The sequence below is a fragment of the Euleptes europaea genome, chromosome 3 (genome assembly GCF_029931775.1).
Source record: "Euleptes europaea isolate rEulEur1 chromosome 3, rEulEur1.hap1, whole genome shotgun sequence".
NCBI classification, from domain to species: domain Eukaryota; kingdom Metazoa; phylum Chordata; class Lepidosauria; order Squamata; family Sphaerodactylidae; genus Euleptes; species Euleptes europaea.
In genome coordinates this window covers 114,061,830-114,079,337 of record NC_079314.1, presented here as the reverse complement: position 1 = coordinate 114,079,337, position 17,508 = coordinate 114,061,830, and the positions used below count along the sequence as shown (strand labels likewise).

Here is a 17,508-nt window from a genome sequence, read left to right as displayed (position 1 = left end):
TGCCTTCTACTGAATCAGACCCTTGGTCCATCAAAGTCAGTATTGTCTACTCAGACCTGCAGTGGCTCTCCAGGGTCTCAGGCAGAGATGTTTCATGTCACCTACTTGCCTAGTCCCTTTAACTGGAGATGCCGGGGATTGAACCTGGGACCTTCTGGATGCCAAGCAGAGGCTCTACCACTGAGCCACAGCCCCTCCCCAAGGAGCTTCTCCACACAACAGCTTCTCCCTACAGTTATTCTCAAGGTCCAAAACCACTTAAACATGTGCAAATGAAAACAAAGTCATACAATGGAAGGCCCATGAGCGTGTTGTGTGCCATAGAAGAAGTCTCCACACACTCAATGTTTGCTTGATGCTAGGCAGTGACCCCCTACCCTACAGGATAGCAAGCGGCTGCCATGGGGGGCTCTTGCTAGCCTCTTCTCAGCCATTACCTCGGTCCCCCGAAGAGCTGAAGGACTTTTCATTCTGGAACAGGACCTCCTTCAGCTCCTCCAGCTCCGCATGTTCTCTGGTGTATGTACGCTTCAGGTTTTCCACGTGCTGAATCATCACTTCTACTGCTTTACTGACCCGACTCTCCTAAGAATGAAATTTTGGAGTGGAAAGAGGCCCACTGGTGAATTTGGTAGCTATGTCATCACGAGCAAGGTGTGGGAAGTGAAGGACTTTGTGCTGCCTCTTAACCTCAGACTTCAGAGGGAGAAAAGACTAGTGAGTCAGAGAGATAGAGGGGACAAGACACTGGGCATCCTTTCTCTACTGCTCTGATGGTATCCTTTGATTGTGTAGATTGCTACTTTCAGGGAAACTTCCTTCCTTCCTGCTTCTTCACACCTCCACTCCACACGCACGCACACTTCTCCATCTTGCTACCATGAGGGAAAAATGCAAGTCCTCGATCTCCCTCCATCCTAGTTAGTTGGAATAGACAGGGAACTATATTTTGTTCTGCCCTATCCAGAAATGCATTTCCTACAATAAATGAAGTATATTAGTTGAATAGACAAAAGGCTCCGAGCAATTCTGTTCCTGGCACACACAGAGGTTTGGATGGGCTTTTCTGCACACAATAGCCTTGTGCGCTCTGCTAAATTAACAAGGATTTGGGCATAACAAAACCCTTCAAAATCCAACACAAGGATGGAGACCTTAGGGGCCACACATCTGGATCATGTCCCTCACAAGCGTTTCACTCACCCCACTCCAGCTATTCTGTATGCACAGAGGATTTCAAAATGGTGCTACCAAAGCCATAGAAGTCAGAATATGGGTTTTAAGTCTGTACCACCTTGAACAGAATGCAACTTTGTAAGGGTGCAGAGTTCCAGCAGCCACTCAATTCCATGAAGCAATTGTTCAAAACAGATAAAAGGAAGTATTTCTTCACCCAACACATAGTTAAATTGTGGAACTCCCTGCCCCACGATGGCTGTCAACCCTCAAAGGCTTTAAGAAGGGAGTGGACATGTTCATGGAGGAGAGGGCTAGCCATGGCTACTAGTAAAAATGGACACTAATGATGGGTACCTATTCTCTCCACGATCAGAGGAGCAGGCCTATTATATGAGGTGCTATGGAACACAGGCAGGACAATGCTGCTGCAGCCGTCTTGTTTGGGGGCTTCCTGGAGGCACCTGTTGGCCACTGTGTGAACAGACTGCTGGACTTGATGGACTTTGGTCCGATCCAGCATGGCCTTTCTTATGTTCTTCTCTGGGCAATGGAACTGGAAGCCCGTTGGACTGAAAGGACACCACATCGAATAGTTAAGATTCCAATGAGCAGGACACAGCTTGAACAAGGAGACACCCAGCATGGCTCGGCTGTAGAAGGAGGCCCAGAGTGGAAGCAAGTCAAAGCTAGAACTTCCAAGAATCAAGTTTCAACGAAATCTGCTCACATGACAACCAACTGCAGAGCGGATGAGGTGGTCTGTACTAGTCCTCAAAGGCTTATGTTGGAATAGAGGTGTTTTAGCCTTTAGTTGCCACAAGAGTTGTGAGGTTTGTTCATCCAAGGTGTGGAAGCAAGGTGACGCTTATAAAAAGGTACAAGGTGACCGGGTACGGAGAAGCAGAAAGTATATGAAAAGGGCTGTCAAGCTCCTCTCCTAATATTGGACACCAAACAATGTTTTATAAAGAGGGAAGAAATGCTTATCCCTTCTTTGTCCAAATGGGAATTCGGTGTATGAGTTAGGAGATGGGGCTGTCTTGAGCTGCATGAGAGAGCCACACTATTATTTTGCCTATCAAGCTAACGAGTGGCCAAAGGCTTAATAGGCAGCCCTGCGGGTTTCTTGATGGGTGGACTGCTCTTCTTCCCTGGGTCTTGGAAGAAGGCTGCTTTTGGTAGCAAACTGGTTTATAGCAATTTTGTGGTAAGACACGGAGTGTGTGTGTGAGAGAGAACCATAGGTTTAAGATGGCTAAAAAAAAGGCATTGTTGGCGTGCAATTATCTCTTTAGGATTTATGGTTATGCTGCCGACTGTAGGAGTACACTTTGCTTCCAATAGGCTCTGCTTATGTTTGCAAGTCAGCCACATTACAAAATTGACGGCGGACATCTCCGGGGCATTTCTGTAGCCAACAGAAAATGAAATCCTAGAGCAATAGCCCCAGGCTTCTCACCACAGGAGAGAGAGAATGTAGCATAGTATTAATCATTCTACATAATCGTTTGAGAAGCCAAAAGGGACCTGTGGGATATGAAGGCCTAGTTGAGGCATTTACTTTGACAGTGTGATTTGATTCATGGGACTGAAGAGCTGGTTGATTTCCTGCCCCTTCCTCTGCCCCGTGCTGTACCATGCAAGATGGCTGCTTCCTATGGAGGCCTGAACAGTTAATGGCTCAGTTCACAGTGGGTGAGGTACCTTGACAACAGGACCGTTCATATATCGTCTTCAGTAACTTTATATGGTGCACTGGGAGTGTCTTGGACCAAATATTCTTCAAAGGTATAAACGGGACTGATACTTTGATAGAGTATTGGAATCAGCCTTAAGTGCTTAAAACAGCTGTGTGTGTATTAAGTGCCGTCAAGTCGCTTCCGACTCATGGAGACCCTATGAATGAAAGTCCTCCAAAATGTCCTATCTTTGACAGCCTTGCTCAGATCTTGCATTTTGAGGGCTGTGGCTTCCTTTATTGAGTCCATCCAACTCTTGTTGGGTCTTCCTCTTTTCCTGTTGCCCTCAACTTTTCCTAGCATGACTGTCTTTTCCAGTGGCTCTTGTCATCTCATGACGTGACCATAACGTAGCCTTAAAACAGCTACTTGAGATAAAATGTTCTCTGAGAGTAAGAGTGAGATGTTTGGAGAATGGATTCCTCAACCCAGATTCTTCTTCATTTAGCTTTAAGTCAGGGGTCCCCAACGATTTTGAGCATGTGGGCACATTTGGAATTCTGACACAGCATGGTGGGCTTGGTCACAAAATGGCTGCTGCAGGAGGTGGAGCCATCCACACAGATTCTTGTGCTGTGGTGGCAGCTGCTGCCAAAACATTTTTTTAAAAAAACTGCACAGCCAATCAAATCTCCAGTAGTCAATCAGAAGCCTTGCTGAGCAAATGCCCAACTGAACCCGCCCACTTCCTGATACATTTGACAGGCACCAGAAAAGGTACCATGATGCCCACAGGCACCACATTGGGGACCCCCCACTTTATGTCACTCAGGTTTTGTGAAGTGCTATGACACAACCAGGACTAATCATTTCTCTGGGCCCCCCTATCAACTTGAAACACGGGGGTCCCTCCACAGCTCCAACAAAGACCTAGAAGCTCATGAATCCTTTTTTAAAATTATGGAATGTCACAGAGCCCACACCATCCCGGCTGGGCTCCTCCGGACCTACAGGTCCCCTTCTCCTTCTTATGCCCTAGGCCTAACAATATCAATGAGCTTCACATGCCAGAGGTTGTACCACAACATCCATTTGTTGACTTGTTAAAAGCATACAGGCAATCCGTTGGGAGTTCTGAATCAATGCGACAAACACAGATCTTCCCATCAGCAACCACTCTGGCACTACAGCTTGTGCAAGACTCCTTGCACACTTTATCGCTTATGTCTCTCCCTAGGGTTTCCAGGTCCCCCCTTGCCACTGGCAAGAGCTTCGTTGTGGCGGGGCTAGGGGGCGGGTGATTGGTGCAATAGCATAACTTTTGGGGTAAACCCAGAAGCGACAGGGACACTGTAGCACATTCCTCCAAAACTCTATTTTGGAGGCATGTGCTAGAGCGTCCCCCTTAAACCCGGAAGTGAATTTAATCGCCCCCCCTTCAGCTGGCCTGCTTCCGCCCACCGGTCAGCGGAGGGGCGGCAGGCAGCCCCCTTAATTGGTGGGAAAATGCCTGCCATTACCTGGTATCTAAAAAATGCACTTGTACAGCTAACAATAAAAGCTCAGACTCAAACTGAAATGCAAATAGGTCTATTCAAAGGAACAACCTCAATTATAAGAATGAATACGTGCTCAAGGAGCAAAAGACAAAAAACAATCAAAATTCACAGTTACAGTATCCCAAAGGTAAGTGTAAGTATACAATTTCTCTAAAAGGTAAGTAGAGGTATAATAGGCAAAAAGTCCAAACATTCAACTGGTAAGTATGCACAGGCAACGGAGTAGTTATAAACCACAATGGGCTTCCGGTAAAGTTGGATGTTTGGACTTTTTGCCTATTATACCTCTACTTACCTTTTAGAGAAATTGTATACTTACACTTACCTTTGGGATACTGTAACTGTGAATTTTGATTGGTTTTTGTCTTTTGCTCCTTGAGCATGTATTCATTCTTATAATTGAGGTTGTTCCTTTGAATAGACCTATTTGCATTTCAGTTTGAGTCTGAGCTTTTATTGTTAGCTGTACAAGTGCATTTTTTTGATTCCTTGCCTTCCTTGTGCACTTGGAGCCAGTTTTTGATTACATTACCTGGTATCTGGCAACCCTATCTCTTCCCCCCCCTGTCCCCGTTCAATTGGGCTCACAGGCTCCTCTGTCCTGGCAACAGAAGCTCCCCAGCTCCTGCAGAGCCTTTCTGGGCCAGAGAGGGTTTCACCCTTCAAATGGACCTCTCACTTCTCTCCCAACAGATGTACCACTTTCCAACATTCTATGACTGACATTTCCTTCTCAGCCATTGCTGTGGTGGCATCACAATGGCTCCGCCAATAATAAGTAACATCTTTAAGCGACGGGCTGTTCTTTGCTTGTACGTTCAAACAGTCTGCCCTTACAATTTCCTGGGATGTCTCACTTACTTGATGGATGGCTCCCAGCATTTCTGCCTTGCTGGCAACTCGGCCGGCGTACAGGCCGAGGAGCTCCAAGCTCTTCTGCAGTTTCTTCACTATCTCCTGCGCTTGGTTATCTTCACTGAGAGGGGCCAAAGACTGGGGAAGGAACACGTTCAAAAATCAGAGGGGAAATAGGACACATATGCACATGCCCCCTAAATGGAGTCAAGCGAAGACAAAATACAAGATGCCTAGAGTGGAACCGGACACGAGAGCGGTGAGGCTGCCGCTGAAAATGGAATCCCTGCGTAGAGCACCCTTCCTTTCCTCCACAATGCACAGTTATGGAAATGAGACACTAGGTTGCCACTTTTTAGCAGCAAACCCATTTTTGCCACATCTAGTCCCAGCCCTAAAAAGCAGAGTTTATCCCACCCCCTCTCAACATGTAGTCCTTTCTCTTAAATAAGGGTTTTTAGTGGGCTGGCTAATCCCAAGTCTATAAGCCCTGCCCCAAGGAAAGCTCTTGTGTACAGATGCCCCTCTATATATCTTCCTTAGGCAAAAACAGCAGCCCAGCTTTGGATGGTTTTGCTCATCCCATCATTTATGTTTTTTATTTTATGACATTTATTCCCCGCTCTTTATCCCGACCAAGGCTGGGCTCAGAGCAGCTGACAACCAGTAAAAACATGATTCAGGCAGACTAGCCACCTTTTCATTTTAAAGCAGCGTGTGTACATCTATTTAGTCTTCCTTCGCCACATAAAATGTATACCACAAACCTTTAAAAGTGTTTGTAAATTTGCTTTGGAGAGTGGAACAGGGAAGGACAGGGTGGGCTGGTGATGGTATGGGTGCTAACCAGTCAACACCTCCCATGGCTGAATTTCCCCCGATTCAATTCACAAAGCTGTTCTCGCCCCATGGAGGAAAGAAGCTCTGCACATGCTGACATCAATTCCATATCCACCCCATGAATACATACAAAAGTTAATATTCATCTCCATCCTTCGGAAGAGTTCACTTTCCTCTCCATTGCCTGCCTGCTTCTTACCTCTAGTAATTTTAAGGCACTGGCAATCTCCTTTTTCAGGTTTCCTTCAGCCAGATCCCGGGACCTTTCTTCGAGCCTGACTCTCTTCTCCAGGGTGAAGAGGTCGCATTTGAATCCCAGAGAAAGCCTAAAAAATTCTGCCTGTTGAAAGGGACAGACATCCCCAGAGCCGATTACCAGAACCCTGGTGGTGAGCATCAGCCTATTGCCAGAGCATTTGCCAAGGGAATACCGGTCTTAGAGATGGATACCCAGCAGCCATTGTGGGTCTTTGAAAGATAGCAGCGGGGAAGCTGAGAAGAGCCCAGCCCAATATATCCCAAAATATATGCTAATTTCAAAACTGGGAATCCATCTCGTTGGGCTGGAGGAACACGTTATGTGAACCAATCAGCCAGGGACTTTGCATTAACAATAAAGAAACAACACAAAAGAACCAAACATGGATGTGAAGCTGAGAGTCCCATGATCAGATTCCCTGCCCCCCCAACACTTTTTAAGGGGTAATAGCAGCACTAGCCTGATCTCGTCAGATCTCAGAAGCTAAGCAGGGTTGACCCTGACAAGTATTTAGATGGGAGACCTCCAAGGAATACCAGGGCTGTGATGCAGAGGCAGGCAATGGCAAACCACCTCTGAAGTCTGAACTTCTCTTGCCTTGGAAACCCCACCAGGGGTCTCCATAAGTCAGGAGTGACTTGATTGGGGGTGGTGGTGGAAGAAATGAATCAAGGCTGGAAGAGGATGGGGGAGAATTATGGGGCACCATAAAGCTAGGCAAGTCATGTAAAGGTAAAGGTCCCCTGTGCAAGCACCGGGTCATTCCTGACCCATGGGGTGATGTCACAGCCCAACTTTTACTAGGCAGACTTTGTTTATGGGGTGGTTTTCCAGTGCCTTCCCCAGACATCTTCCCTTTACCCCCAGCAAGCTGGGCACTCCTTTGACCTACCTCGGAAGGATGGAAGGCTGAGTCGACCTTGAGCCGGCTACCTGAAGCCGACTTCAGTTGGGCTCGAACTCAGGTTGGGAGCAGAGCTTGGACTGCAGTACTGCAGCTTACCGCTCTGCGCCACGGGGCTCCAATTAGTAGGACAGATAATATGGGAAGGGAGAAAGAGGAGGACAGTGATCGTGCCCCAGACTTACCTCCACTTCTCTCTCATTGGGAGAACTGCTGACACTAGAACAAGACACAGTTTGCTTTAGGAGATCGTTAAGGGCAGAAGTGCTGGGTCAGATCAAAACAGCCCATCTAGTCCAGCATCCCATTTTCTTCCATGGCCAACTAGATGCTCCCAGAAAGCCCAAAGCAGGGCAAGGTGACAATAACCACCACCACACACTGTTGTGTAGGGTTGCCATACTGTGCCAGGCAACTGAGGTTTGGGCGCAGGGACATGGGGGGCGGGTGGGCAGCAACAACACATAGGCCATTATATTACTTCTGGTGAAAACCAGGAAGTGACAGTGGGTAATTCTAGGAACCGATGGAAAGTCCATGGTAAACTCATAGAGTTTCCAGCGATTCCTAGAGCTACCGTCCCCAAGCTTTTTGAGCCTGTGAGCACATTTCAAATCCTGACACCATGTGGTGGGCGCAGCCACAAGATGGCTGATGAAGGCGAAGCCAGCCACAGAATGGCTGCCACAGCTTACCTTCAGTCACACAGTGAAGATCCTTGTGCTGAGGTGGCAGCTGATGCCAAAGCGACATTTAAAAAAAATCTTCACAGCCAATGAACTCTCCAATGGTCCATCAGAAGCCTTACTGGGCAAAATCCCCATCTGGCCCCACCCACTGCCTAAAAACACATGATGGACACCCAGGTTTGCCAGGCCCCTCTTTGCCACCGGCGGGAGGTTTTTGGGGCAGAGCCTGAGGAGGGCAGGTTTTGGGGATGCCATAGAGTCCAATGGCCAAAGCGGCAAATTTGTCCAGGTGAACTGATCTCTATCGGCAGGAGATCAGTTGTAAGAGCAGGAGGCATCCAGCCACTACCTGGAGGTTAGCACGGGAGAATGGGTACAAAGATGCACATAAACAGGTTGCAAAATAGCAAATATATAATAAGTGACAAGGCTAGAAAAGACAAAACAAGTATATACAAAATTACAAGGTAAGTATGCAATAGTCTTTTTGGTGTAAATCAGGAAGCAAAGTCCTCTTCTGGATTTCAAAGATAACCAGTTCCTTAGGATATCCATTTATAGGTATAAATCCAAAAGTTGGGGGACTGCTGTTTCACATTCGTTTCTTCAGCCCCATGACACTTGTATCCCTTTGGGAACTGGTTGACATTGCTGCTGCAGAATGTTGAATTGAAACAGACTATTTTCTTATGTAATTGATTTACTTGAAAACTGATGATATATTATGGGGCTGAAGAAACGAATGTGAAACGGCCGTCCCCCAACTTTTGGATTTATACCTATAATTGGATATCCTAAGGAACTGGTTATCTTTGAAATCCAGAAGAGGACTTTGCTTCCTGATTTACACCAAAAAGACTACTGCATACTTACCTTGTAATTTTGTATATATTTAGCAACTTAGCTGTTAAGGTTCTGTGTTGCACACTTGTTTTGTCTTTTCTAGCCTTGTCACTTATTATATATTTGCTATTTTGCAACCTGTTTATGTGCATCTTTGTACCCATTCTCCCATGCTAATTTCCAAACCTTCCGGTATAGGCACAGTGGTGCCCTTGTTTTTGTTTTACTACCTGGAGGTTGGCAATCCAGGAAAGGTATTTGTGGGTGTCATGGCATCCAGAGGCACCATGGTGGGGATTCCTGCTCTATCATTTCTGGGGGTTCACTGGAAGAGATGTAATGGCACGCATGATGCAACCAGGTTTTTTATCTCCCACCTGCTTGGAGTGGTGATGGTGGACAACAGGACCTGGGGGTGAAGGATCTCCCACCCCAACTGGAGTACTGAGAAGCCTACTGATGCTCCAGAAGCAACTTGGCCTCTGGGCACAGAGGGTTTATTTGGCTGCCGCAAGACACCCATGACGGGCACCCGCAAAAGCCCGACACTCACCTGCCCTTCCGCCTGCTTCTCTCCGCAGCAATACCGGACACTGCCACAGCTAGAGAAGCGTCCCCTGTCAGATTAAACAGAAAGAAAGAAAAAATATGAACGCAAAATATTGTCGAAGGCTTTCACGGTCAGAGTTCATTGGTTCTTGTTGGTTATCCAGGCTGTGTGATCGTGGTCTTGGTATTTTCTTTCCTGACGTTTCGCCAGCAGCTGTGGCAGGCATCTTCAGAGGAGTAACACTGAAGGACAGTGTCTCTCAGTGTCAAGTGTGTAGGAAGAGTATTCTATAGTCAGAAAGGGGTTGGGTTTGAGCTGAATCATTGTCCTGCAAAAAGTATCACAGGTAATGTGCTAATCATTGTCCTGTAAGTATCAAGATAATGTGCTAATGAGGGTGTGGTATGTTAGTATGGAACCATTGTATCCTGAAGTGATCTGTTAACATGTGAAATCCAAAGCTAATCCGCATGGTTATTGTGGACTGTAGTCTTTGTTAGTCTGGAGATTTTCAGGACAGGAAGCCAAGCCTTATTCATTCTTAAACTCTCTTCTTTTCTGTTAAAGAAAGACTGGACAATTCTACCAACTATTTTGTCAGATTGCACAGAGAAGCCATTGAAATTCATAAACATCAGCACAACTTTAACAGAAAAGAAGAGAGTTTAAGAATGAGTAAGGCTTGGCTTCCTGTCCTGAAAACCTCCAGACTAACAAAGACTACAGTCCACAAAATATTGTCGAAGGCTTTCACGGTCAGAGTTCAATGATTAGCACATGACAATGATTAGCACATTACCTTTGATACTTTTTGCAGGACAATGATTCAGCTCAAACCCAACCCCTTTCTGACTATATATTACTCTTCCTACACACTTGACACTGAGATACACTGTCCTTCAGTGTTAATCCTCTGAAGATGCCTGCCACAGCTGCTGGTGAAACATCACAAAAGAAAATACCAAGACCACGGTCACACAGCCCGGATAACCAACAAGAACCAACATGAACGCAGTTAGAGTACCAAGACATCACCTCTTTCATTAGAAGATAACAGTAGACCTATCACTCTTTCAGTTGTGAAATTTTATGCCCTTGTGATTGATTTTCACAGCTGTTCAGATATGGTCGAGTTTTTTAAATATATTAATAACCTGCTTAAAACTAGTAAGTCAAGAAGCATTATGAGGTGGAGAGAAGAGAGGAGAAAAGAAGTCTCAAGCAGTGAAGAATAAGACAGAGTTGGTTTTTATATGCTGACTTTCTCTACCACTTAAGGAAGAATCAAACCGGCTTACAATCGCCTTCCCTTCTCCTATCGACAACAGACACCCTGTGAGGTAGGTGGGGCTGAGAGAGTGCGACTAGCTCAAGGTCACCCAGCTGGTCTCATGTGTTGGAGTGGAGAAACAAATCCAGTTCTCCAGATCAAAGTCTACCACTCCAAACCACCACTCTTAACCACTACACCACGCTGGCTCTCCCTATGATCCACACAGATTTTTTTTGCTGGGTCGCCAGTATGTTGGTGAAGACACATGCATTGAAGTATGCCTGTCTACTTATGGTGGCAACTTTGAGGACTTTTCTAGTGGGGCAGCAATAGTTCCATGATAAGACCATAGGATACCATCATCTATTCAACTTTGCAGAAGATGTTTCTGGATTGGGTCCTCCCAGCTTTTCTACTGGCCCAAGAGGGAGGAGGGGTGGTTCTGCCCAATTCTCTTGCCCAATCTGGTGAACTGGGTTGGTTTCCCCAGTCCTCCACACGACGCCAGCTGGGTGACCTTGGGCTGGTCACAGCTCTCTCCGAGCTATCAGCCCCACCTACCTCACTGGGTGTCTGCTGTGGGGAAGGGAAGGAGATTGTAAGCCGGTTTGAGTCTTCCTTAAGTAGGAGAGAAAGTTGGCATATAAAAACCACCTCCTCCGTCTCTTCTTCCTCTTCTGTCTCGGCCAGATTACAAGACACAAGATCCTTCCACCAGACCGGGTGCCTCGAGACCCACCTGCCATGCCCGCCATGTCGTTTAGACCATCCTCTTTTGTTCCCTGCTCTGCAGGTACAGAGTCCTCCTCTGCTACAGAGGTAGCCTCACACGTTCTCTCCTTCACGGTATGCGGTAGTGTAGTATCTGTACCTACGAATGGAGAGAGGAGGGAAAAATCAATGTGATCGATTTGGCGCCACTTAGACTTGTTACATTAAAGAACTACCGTCACCCCTTAGAACAGTAGCTCAGGGGTCCCCAACCTCTTTGAGCCTGCAGACACAACACATTGAGCACAGCAACAAAATGGCTGCCACAAAATGGCTGCCGCAGGAGGTGAAGAGGGACCTGGCAACCCTACTCTTGAGTTCCAGCTGGACTCAACCCATTTCTGATGGATCTGCCTGCTGGGTGGGGTTGACCCTGCTCCAATCAGCAAAAGGGGCAGAGGGGGAATAACATGGCCGGTGGGGTCGGCCACTATGGGTGGTGCATGCCGTAAGCTTGGCAGAGGAACGTTATTGCCATGGACTATTGATGCTACACCTAGGCTTTAGATCATACATGTGCTGCAAAGCCTGGAATCAATCATTTTATCCTACGGACTATGGGACTGGGACTGTGGAAGAAGAAAACAGAGGAACAAAATGGGAGGTGTCGAACTCAATTGTCACGAGGGCTGGATACGACATAAACGTGGGGTTGCCAGGTCCCTCTTTGCCACCGGCGCGAGGTTTTTGGGGCGGAGCCTGAGGAGGGCGGTGTTTGGGAAGGGGAGGGACTTCAAGGCCATAGAGTCCAATTGCCAAAGCGGCCATTTTCTCCCGGGGAACTGATGTCTATCGGCTGGAGATCAGTAGTAATAGCAGGAGGTCTCCAGCTAGTATCTGGAGGTTGGCAGCTCTACATAAATGTCACTTGGTCGGGCCGGGCCATGCCTCACCAGCGCAGATAGAGAGTTGGGGAGGGGGTTGCTGCCTCAGCTAGCTCGTGGGCCGGATAACAGCTCTCAAGGGGCCGGATCTGGCCCGCAGGCCATATGACCGACACCCCTGCCCTATTGGGTCATCATAAATCAGCTCCGACCTGACAGCACTTTACACCAAACACTTTTCCGCATTCTCTTTTTTCTATTGGCCGTAGAATTTTTTACGTACACACAATGCCAAACCTACTAAATTCTGTAGGAGCTCCTCTTTCAGAATGTTTCTCTTCATTTTGATAACGATAACCTAGATAGCGTTTAATTTCACATCTTCATGTGTTTCATATTTAACAGAATTAATGTAAGGAAACCACTACATAAAGCTAATTAAGGAATAGGGAAATATTAAAGAATAAGTATTTTAAAAGCTATGCCATGTCTTCAAATAACCGTAATTGTGTTGGGAGTAAGGGAAGAAACTGAGCCCGGGTGGATACAGTTAAAAAGTGGATGCTAGGGGGTTACTAAAAAAAAAGAAAGTCTTCCATTCATTCATATCAGAGGTCATAGCAAGATACAAACATTTTGATCAGCACATAACCACAAATATAACTCCTGCAGCCTTGTAAAGTCTTCAACGATTATTTTCAAAAGTCCAATGTCAACTATAGAAACAGTTAATTACAATGCCCAGATAAAATCTGACGCTCTCTCGCAGCAAGCAAGGCATATTTTGTAAACTATTACTATACTAGAGGCAGCCAATGTCCCATTTGATAAAATAATTAACCCTGGACTTTTACATCTCAATATTCAGAGTAAAGATAAGGCACATGTTGGAAGTAGGATTGCCCAACCTCCAGGTGGGGCCTAGTAGGGTTGCCAGGTGGCCGCTGGTGGTGGGCAAACCCCCGGCAATTTGCCCCTCTGCCCGCCAACCACCTGAGGGTTGGTGGGCAAACGTGCGTGCATACCACGTGCGTCACTTCCAGTTTAGAACCGGAAGTTTAGAACCGGAAGGGCCGCTTTACCACTCAAACTTAGAGGTATAAGCTTTCATGCAACAGCCTCCCACCACAGGAGAAGAAGGACCTGGCAACCCTAGGGCCTAGAGATCCAGGGCCGGATTTAGGTTTGATGAGGCCCTAAGCTATTGAAGGTAATGGGGCCCTTTATATGTCCAGCTGTCCTTTGTCAACAACAAATTGTCTCTGTTTTTTGTGTTGAATATATGCTATATGGTAATTTATGGACCTAATAGATATCTAAAGCCATTTGCACATAACAAAATATGAATTTTATCAAAGTAATTGTTGAACTGAAATACAATTAAGAAGAAGTATATTAATAGTGAAATAATTATTAAGCTCTAACTTTAAATGATTTTTTATTCATAACAAACTTAATATTGCAAACACTGTTGCCTGTATGTAGTTTTTTTTTATTTGTTTTTTATTTTATATTTTGGAAATGTACATCCAGTTTTTTTTCCCTTTAATTTTTTTTGGGGGCCCCAAGAGAGTGGGGCCCTAAGCTATAGCTTGTTTAGCTTATACGTAAATCCGGCACTGTAGAGATCCCCTGGAATTACAGCTAAGTGCCAGTGATTTAAATCATGGATCTCCCATTGCCATGTCTAGATTAGGCTCGAGATATGCAGAACCGTTAGCTAAAACAATGCGCAAGAGCCAGAGAAGGCATGCTCTCCCGCCACACATAGCTTTTGCACACACACTGTTGACAACATTACGTAATGGCATCCATTCTACACTCTGCTTTACACCACTCACCAAGCGAGTCTTCAGTGCTTTCCGACGGAGGGACGGAAACGTCCTGGGACGGGATGCGTTCCCTGCAAAGAGAACAAGAACCCATTCGAAGAGCCCGACCGGATGGCAAAACAAATGGCAACACAAAGCAAGCGGCCGTCCTTACCTGGGAGTGACATCCCTCAATGGCGCAGCATCACTCTCCTTGCAAAGAGATCAAACAAGTTAGCATTGATATGAACACACACACAAAAAAGATGCACACATTGAACATGACCACTGGATAAAAGGCACGGCCGCTCCGTGGAGCACTAGCTTGTCTTCTGTCTGTCATGAGCTACTCCGTCTGGCAGGAAGTTAACCGGGTTGCTTGTTTATTTCAGATGCGTGACTTGGACTGTGCCTTTTTGCATGTAAATCTTCAGGCACAAAGCTCCCCTCATTTGCATGCCCTTTGGTTTGGAGGAAGTTATGATGGCTTGTTTGGGTCCTTTTAAAATAGCAGCTGTTTCCTAATGCACTGAGAAAAAGACTCTTCCTCCCAGCCCCAACTGGTTACCTAGTTATCATGGAGATAGATCACGATGGGTAGCCTGTTAGTCTGTCTGTATCAGTAGAAAAGAGCAAGAGTCCAGTAGCACCTTAAAGACTAACAACATTTCTGGCAGGGTATGAGCTTTCGTGGACCACAGTTCACTTCTTCAGATAAGCGGTGACTCACAAAAGCTCATACCCTGCCAGAAATGTTGTTAGTCTTTAAGAACATAAGAAAAGCCCTGCTGGATCAGATCAAGGCCCACCAAATCCAGCAGTCTGTTCACACAGTGGCCAACCGGGTGCCTCCAGGAAGCCCACAAACAAGACGGCTGCAGCATTGTCCTGCCTGTGTTCCACGGCACCTAAGATAATAGGCATGCTCCTCTGATCCTGGAGACAATAGGGATGCATCATGACTAGTATCCATTTTGACTAGTAGCCATGAATACTCCTCTCTTCCATGATCACATCCACTCCCCTCTTCAAGCCTTGCAAGTTGGCAGCCATCACCACATCCTGGGGCAGGGAGTTCCACAATTTAACTATGCGCTGCGTGAAGAAATATTTCCTTTTATCAGTTTTGAATCGCTCACCCTCCAGCTTCAGCAGATGACCCCGCGTTCTGGTATCATGAGAGAGGGAGAAAAGCTTCTCCCTGTCCATGCTCTCCAAACCGTGCATAATTTTATAGACCTCTATCATGTCTCCCCTTAACCGCCTTCTTTCTAAGGTGTTACGGGACTCTTGTTCTTTTCTACTAGTTATCTCGGGCTGCCATGAGTACCCCAGAAAATCCATTTTAAAAAGGCAGTTGCTAACCTCACAGTAATGTAGAATTGCTGTCACTTGGTCATGTTCGCTATATGCTTAAAGTGATATTTCGTGCCTGTCTTTCTGGTTAGTAGGAGCGCAAGCTAGGTGGGTTTTTTTTTTGCAAGTGATCACAAATTCTCATCCACAGATCCAGTATCCCAATGCCAGCATGGCAAAACAGCTAGTTTACACAAGCATGTAACTTACTTGATGACTAAATGCAGAAAGACAGCATAGATGGCCACCATAAAGACCAAAAGGAGGTTTATATATAATGTGAATTTCTATGATAAATATTTTTATCAGTTTTTCCATATATGCAATTAATATTTCATGTCATTATAAACACAGTATAGAAAATAAAGGAATAAGAATATATTATGTATAACAAGCAGCTAAGACACAGGAAGGTTATACAAACAGCTGAAACAAAAAAACCGAGAGGAGGGCTAATCAGCGTTAGTGAAGGAACACCAAACAAAAGCCTTCACCCGCTGGCAGAAGACAGGGGTCATTTATGCAGGGGAAACTTGCATTTGGTTTGCTGCACAGTTTTCTGTTCTGAATTTTCAAACATCATATGCATGAGGGCTCCTCCCCGCAAATTCCAGGAATACCTTGTGATTAATTTGGCACCCCCAGTGAATCATGGAGCTTCTGAGTCCCTCCCCTTGAAAACGCAGCCTTGTTGCACTTGACTTGGAGGGGGCGGGTCAGCTCTTAAAGGGGCTGCGTGTGCTTTTGCTGGGTATTCCTCCCCACCTTTCTTCAACAGCTCCCTCTTGGGAGCTGCCTTCCAACCTTTGCAGCCTCTCTTCAGGGTCTTCCTGCACATTTCATGATGGTTTAACTCTCTCTTTTGAGGAAGAAGAAGAAGAGTTGGTTTTTATATGCTGACTTTCTCTGCCACTTAAGGGAGAATCAAACCGGCTTACAATCACCTTCCCTTCCCCTCCCCACAACAGACACCCTGTGAGGTAGGTGGGGCTGAGAGAGAATGACTTGCCCAAGGTCACCCAGCTGGCTTCGTGTGTATGAGTGGGGAAACAAATCCAGTTCACCAGATTAGCCTCCGCCGCTCATGTGGAGGAGTGGGGGATCAAACCCGGTTTTCCAGATCAGACTCCACCACTCCAAACCACCGTTCTTAACCACTACACCACACTGAGTTTTGCTTTGAGGGAAAGGGTTGGATGGGAAGGACAGACACATGGGAGGGAGAAGCCAAAATGGGCGTGGGGAGAGAAACCCGAAGTTAAGAGTTATGCATGGAATTGGGGGGAATTTGCGTCGCTCTTGCCTCGAAGCAGTATTTAAATTTGTTCTAAAACAGGATCCTAGAACTGAGGGAAAAACGAGGCCAGAGCAAAGTCACATCTGAAGGTCTGTAAAATCATGAATAATGCAAAGGAAGCCTTGAAGCAGTCCAGCAGGGACCCCTGCATAAATAAGTAAATACCCCCAGCACATCCGCTACTTACGAAGAAAAACCAGGAAGTCACAGATCTTGCAGTGTGTCTTCTAGCGAGGGTGACCACCAGTTGCCAGCTTTGTGATCTGTCACTGGTTCACCACCAATCGTTCTATGAAGCCAGGATGTTCACTGCCCATGTGCGCCATTTCACACTTCCCCTGAACCTCAGCAGACATTTTGCTGGTTTACACATTCAACTGCCAGTCAAACTGCATGTGCAAATAGTGGCAGAATAGCAGACTCCCTCGTTCAGTGATGTGTCATCTTACATTACACCGTGGTCCCAGAAAAAACAGGATAAAAGCATTTGTGATACGCAGTCCAGGTAGGATGAAGACCTAGCTGGCGATTTCCCATAATACTCCTCCTTCTCGCTCATGTTGTTCCTTGTTTTTTGCCATCGCGTTGCAGCCAAATTAGGATCATCCCATTTGGTTTTCAAGGCAAGAGGCTAACAGGGGTGATTTGCCATTGCCTTCCTCTACATAGCGACCCTGGTTTTCCTTGGTGGTCTCCCATCCAAATGCTAACCAGGGCCGACCCAGCTTAGCTTAAAGTACTGAATGAACACATGAAGCTGCCTTATACTGAATCAGACCCTTGGTCCATCAAAATCAGCATGGTCTACTCAGACCGGCA

General features: G+C 46.2%; 2 protein-coding genes across 2 annotated transcripts in view; both read right to left on the bottom strand.

The window, feature by feature from the left end:
• The window catches only part of IRAG2 (inositol 1,4,5-triphosphate receptor associated 2), a 65,781-nt gene that overhangs the window by 10,394 nt on the left and 37,879 nt on the right, over nucleotides 1–17,508 (bottom strand). Inside the window, exons 20-26 of the mRNA XM_056846613.1 lie at nucleotides 14,067–14,128; nucleotides 11,370–11,501; nucleotides 9,361–9,424; nucleotides 7,461–7,494; nucleotides 6,312–6,452; nucleotides 5,279–5,410; nucleotides 438–585 (exon numbers count right to left, since the gene is read on the bottom strand). Coding sequence (XP_056702591.1) covers nucleotides 438–585; nucleotides 5,279–5,410; nucleotides 6,312–6,452; nucleotides 7,461–7,494; nucleotides 9,361–9,424; nucleotides 11,370–11,501; nucleotides 14,067–14,128 — 713 coding nt within the window. The remainder of the gene's footprint in view (nucleotides 1–437; nucleotides 586–5,278; nucleotides 5,411–6,311; nucleotides 6,453–7,460; nucleotides 7,495–9,360; nucleotides 9,425–11,369; nucleotides 11,502–14,066; nucleotides 14,129–17,508) is intronic.
• Nucleotides 1–17,508, bottom strand: part of ETFRF1 (electron transfer flavoprotein regulatory factor 1) — a 95,239-nt gene that overhangs the window by 49,513 nt on the left and 28,218 nt on the right. The gene's annotated exons all lie outside the window — the stretch shown is intronic.